The sequence below is a fragment of the Sphaeramia orbicularis genome, chromosome 19, assembly GCF_902148855.1.
Source record: "Sphaeramia orbicularis chromosome 19, fSphaOr1.1, whole genome shotgun sequence".
Taxonomy (NCBI): domain Eukaryota; kingdom Metazoa; phylum Chordata; class Actinopteri; order Kurtiformes; family Apogonidae; genus Sphaeramia; species Sphaeramia orbicularis.
Genome location: NC_043975.1, coordinates 44978678 through 44983887, shown reverse-complemented (window position 1 = coordinate 44983887; position 5210 = coordinate 44978678). Strand labels below are relative to the sequence as shown.

The window sequence follows — 5210 nt, the reverse complement described above, 5'->3', positions numbered from 1 at the left end:
TTTTGTTCATTCTTTAATGTGTTTTATTTGTTTTTACATCTGTGCACAGCCCTTTGGCCGACTGTGTTGTTTTTAAAGTGCTTTACAAATATAGTTGACCTGACTTGAAATCCATAGGGTTCTATCATTAGGGGTCCTCTATGTTGGTTATCAACAGATAACAAATCCAACCAAATCTGTCCTAGTTATTGCGTTCACACAGGATATCTGGCGGCAGACCCGTTGGCATTCAGGGTACAACCATCATAACCCCGAAACTCCATTTCTGGAATATAATTACCAACTGTATAGAGCCATAACATATATTGGGCTAAATCAAGGTAGACATTTTTACCTCTGCCAGGAGGTACTGGGATCACTTTGCTTTGTGTGTTTGCATGTTTGTTTGTTAGCAACTTTACGGGAAAACTATTACAACCATCTTTACCAAATTTTACCCACAGATAGGCCTAGGCCCTGGGACCAACCCATTAAATTTTGGGCCAAGTAGGCCAAAGTTCAAGGTCACAGCAAGGTCACCAAATCTACAATTTTCCTATCTCTCATCATTGAGCAATTTTTGAAAATTCATAAAAAATTCAAAACGAATCCAATAAGCCTCCAATTTGATACACCTGTAGCTTATAACAATATCTTGTATCTGGCACAAAATTGTCCACATCCACTGTGGAATGTGGACTCTGTGGACATTTAAATTTAACATTGAAAATCCCATTTACAACACATTTTTCATTATAACTCAACAAATATCGATTGGAATTTAATATAATTTGACATACACATGACTGGTACCAAGCCTCAACTGTTTCTGCTGTATGGAATAACCTTTAAACTGTTTAATTTAAAAAGAAATAGTCGATCCACACACGCACACCGTTCGGGGTGTTTGGTGGAGGTTTGCGTTCTCTGAACACTTGTATTTTCATTGAGGTTTGTCTGTCTGTTAGCAAGATAACTCAAAAAGTCATGGACGGATTTTGATGAAATTTTTGGGAAATGTTGATACTGGCACAAAGAACAAATGATTACATTTTGGTGGTGATGGGGGGGGGGGCAGATTTTTTGTTTGTCTGTCTGTTAGCAAGATAACTCAAAAAGTTGTGGAGGGATTTTGATGAAATTTTCAGGAAAGGTTGATACTGGCACAAGGAACAAATGATAACATTTTGGTGGTGATGGGGGGGGGGGGGGGGGCATATCTGTCTTGGTGGAGGTCTCAGAGTGCTTTTCTAGTCTATCTATTGCCATCATCAAGCAAGCACTGATGCACAACACTGTTCATTTAATTCAATACTACTACTACTACTACTACAGGCCTCATATAAATGATGTACTTCTACTATTTAGCAATCAGTAAACCACAAGGGTGTGGGGGAATGAACACAAAAGGATTCTGGAGGATAAATACAAAACCATTCATTATTTCCTCACCAAACTAACAAAAATCTCTTAGTCATGTGTAAAAGTGGTCGCATATTTTGTCTCTTCATGTTGTCATCTTCTCACTCCAGTAGCAGAACTGATTAGATTTTTTCCCACTAAACTACTTCATGAACCACACAACTCCTCTCAGCTGTCAAACTCAAACAAATTAAGCTAACATCATTAACAGGAACTACGCCTCAATTTAGCGGGGGGATATCACGTTTTTTTGGGGCTTTGAGCAGCGGATATTCATCCATTCTAATTTCTTCTAATAGGAAATTATGGCTGCGTTGCCGCACAGTTTCAGGTCTAACTGAACCAATGGGATTCTTAGTGTCCCCAGAGCAGCTGTGTCTGTCAGATATCAGCCAGAATCAGACCTGGGATTATTACAGCCCATCCAGTGAGGGGGTATATTTCATTTCCTCAAGATGAAAAACAAAATAATGGGAAAATGCAGATCAAAGCGGGTGCACGGTCATGTGTGTGCACATACAAACACAATGTGCTGTTGGTCCTATTAGTGGCGATGTGAGCCGTCCTCTGAGACGCTCCGTGGTTGGCTCATGTGTCTCTGTCATTGTCTGAGAGCAGGACTGGGTGCATGAATAACAAGGGCATATATGTGGGGGGTGAGGGAAACGGCAGGGACAAGGCTGCCATTCTTTTGTGCAGGGAAACACGGATGACGCACCAGATGAGGGTAAATTTTCAGAGTGGGAGGGAGGAAAGCAGGGAGTGCCTTGTTTTTAATTAATGCGGCGTGGATGTTTTTACTTAAATCCTGAATTACTTGTCACTGTTGCCATGAGAAACCCTTCAGTTCCAATTCAGATTCTCTTTATTCACACCTTCACTAATTAGACATTAATGGCTTTTGAAGGGCTGTGAATAATAGGTCTTCACACGGTATTTATATGTGAAACAGCTTTCCCTCAAATCAAAGACTACAGTGTATCACAAACCTGCCACCCAGACATAGAAGAAAATTCCATTGATTTAATGTTTTAACAGTTTCGGTGTCTCAGCTTTTCTTTTTTTTCCAGCAGATGACATCCACAGGTAAATGGCTGTCATCCTGCAGGCTGAGACCACGACACAACCACGGCGTAAAATCATCTCAAATTCTCAGTCATACTAAATAATGAATTTATATTCCTGAATGAGATCGGTGAACGGTTAACCGCACCCCCCACCCCTCCCCTCTGAAGTCATTCTGCTCCCAGAGCCAATCAGAATCTTACAAACTGTCTACCACTTCCCACGTGCCCCTCCTCCTCCTCTTTGTGATTATATAGTCTATGGACATCGAGATCACAACACACACACACACACCATTCCGCTGCTGCTGCCGCCGCCGCGTGCAGCTCAGGAGAATGATGCTGCGCTGAAAACACTCAGACATTGATGACACTGAAAACGCAGGGTGAGTGCATCTTTTTTGTAGCTCGTACGTGTGTCGTTCTAGATCTAAAATCCCCTGAATATTGAATTGTCTGTTGAATTTCACTCTTGTGTGAGCATCCTGAGCTGTGCTGCTTCTCCTGTTGTTGTTCTCCGTCTAAGTGTTGTGTCCCATTTTTTTATTCTTCATGTCTGATTCTTTTTTAAGCTCCTCTCTCTTCTGTTGCAGGCACATGCTGGAAGCACCAACAACAGCAACAACCTCTCTGGCATTGACAGAACCACAAGCAGCTGTAGAGAAACCCCCTGTAGCGTCATCAGCGGCAGCACGCTCATCACACACACCCTGAGAGTGCCGCCACCGCTGCTGGCCCACAGCTCTACCCTGGACGAGGACAGCAGGTCAGACATGGGCTGCTCATCAGGACGCCAGCCCCCTGCCCCAGTGCTTCACCCGGACTTGGACTGCGGCAACAGCAGCGAGTCAAACACTTTACCCCAAGACTCGGAGAACCAGAACCAGGGTTTGAACGGATCCAGAGGAGATGGAGAGGAAGAGGGAAGTGTTGGAAGAGACCCGGTGAAACCACCAGAGTCAGTCCTCACTTTGGAAAGGTTGGCCCAGGCCACGGGGGGCACAGAAAAGTCCTGGTACCGTTGTGTGTTCCCGTTCGGTGTCATATCACTAGTGATCGGGATGGCGGGCACCGGGGTAACGTTCACCTTTAACACGCTGCTCCAGACTAAAGTGGTGTCGGTGGCATTGCTCTGTGTTGGCGTGGTGATGCTGCTGACAGCAGCTGTGTGTTGGAGGGCCCACAGACTGAGGAGGAGGAAAAAGAAAGAAGGGGGGTTCTTCACTGCTGATCAGGGCACTTTGTGACAGAGGTGTGGGCTACAAGGCTACTAGGCAGAGCCGTGTTAGTCTGAGCAGAGCACTTACAGATGAACTTCCTCAACTGAAAGGACCTCTACATAATAGAAAAGATGCACAGACACTTGGATCAGAAACCTGTGTTTTTTCTTTTGTGAACTAAGATTGTGATGGAGAGGATGAAAGAGTTGGGTGGTGTTAGTTGTGTTCTGTGTTTGTGCCAGTGTTGGCTGTAATTGATGTTTCTGGAGACAGTTTAGCATAGGTGTCATCAGCACTCTGAGCAGACCAGCTGGGTAAAGCATGCATCATTGCCCTCCTGTCATCAACACTTGGTCATTCCAGAATGGATTTACCTGGACATCAGATCCAGTGGAGTGCTGAGTCTAGAGCACCTTGAAGAATGACCTCATTGTGTCAGGGAAATGTGTTAGAGATAGGAACCTCAGGAATAGTCATTTAACATCGTATGGTTATCAGTACCTTGGCCAGAGAAGATCTGGATCAGCAGAAGGGACCAGAGGTCCAGTTTTCTGTTTGTGCTTGTTAAAGCACAGTAGTTTTCATCATTCCAACATTTTAGTTCATATCATCTGGAAACAACTTTTACACTGGTTGTGTTTTGCAGCTGAAGAAAATCTACTCAATGATGTGAAGTGCTGATAGGTGTTGTTTTTTTTTTTTTTCAGAGGGTCAGAGGGGTGTAATTACAGGTTCCATCAGATACACCTCTGGAGGCCTAATCCAGATATCATCACAGGAACTTAGAAAAATGCTCATGCTTTTCCATAGCAACATGAAATAGTGTCCTCTATCTTTATTAGTGTCTTGATGTGTACTTTGAGGAGAGGCTGAGGTGTGCATTTTTGCCCCGGTTTTGCTCCTGCAGGTTAAAGTGTAGTGTACTAACAGTCTTCAGTGTGTCCTAAAGGGGGAACCTCAGAGCCCAAAGTCAGCAGGAATGAAAGACACCGGGCTTTTCTTCCCCACTTAGCAGGTGTTGAAGTTTTGCATGTGTATCATGTAATGCAGCGCAGCTACTCATTAGGCAGCAGCAAGGGTTTAATTTGGAAAGAGAGGTTCAGGAATCAGGCAAAAGTTACAAAAGATGACCCAATATGCCGAGCAAATTTTCCCAGGGGAAGAATTACAGGCCCTTTTTTATACTTGTCATGTTTCTGCCTGAGCCTGAATGACCGAGGTCAAAGGTCCGAACAGGTCTGTTGTGTCTCTGCTTTGGCCATCATGGTCCGAGCTGTGTGGGATCAAGAAAAGTCATCATTCCATAAAGTATTAGTGTGTTTCCATTCCCTGTCATTGAAATAGTTTTTTCCAACACCACTGGACTTGTCAGAGCGGACTTAAATGCAGTATGACAAGTGTTTCCCAACATCAACACAGTCCAGTGAACACAGTCCGACAAAGACACAGCGCAGAACTCTGTCATTCGTCCACACCTATATCTATCTATCACTGAAGTCTTTGTCATCCTCGTGAACCTATCACA

The 5210-nt window shown here is 43.9% G+C and overlaps 1 protein-coding gene across 2 annotated transcripts; it reads left to right on the top strand.

The window, feature by feature from the left end:
- The first annotated feature begins 2749 nt into the window (after positions 1-2749).
- Positions 2750-4954, top strand: LOC115410363 (transmembrane protein 100). 2 transcript variants are annotated; one of them, XM_030121985.1, is made up of 2 exons: positions 2750-2851; positions 3059-4954. In XM_030121985.1, exon 2 carries the CDS (start codon positions 3239-3241, stop codon positions 3710-3712), a length of 474 nt encoding a protein of 157 aa, XP_029977845.1. In that variant the 5' UTR covers positions 2750-2851; positions 3059-3238; the 3' UTR covers positions 3713-4954. The 2 variants fall into 2 exon arrangements, with proteins under 2 accessions (XP_029977845.1, XP_029977846.1); XM_030121986.1 differs by having other exon boundaries at positions 2775-2875.
- Positions 4955-5210: the final 256 nt, after the last annotated feature.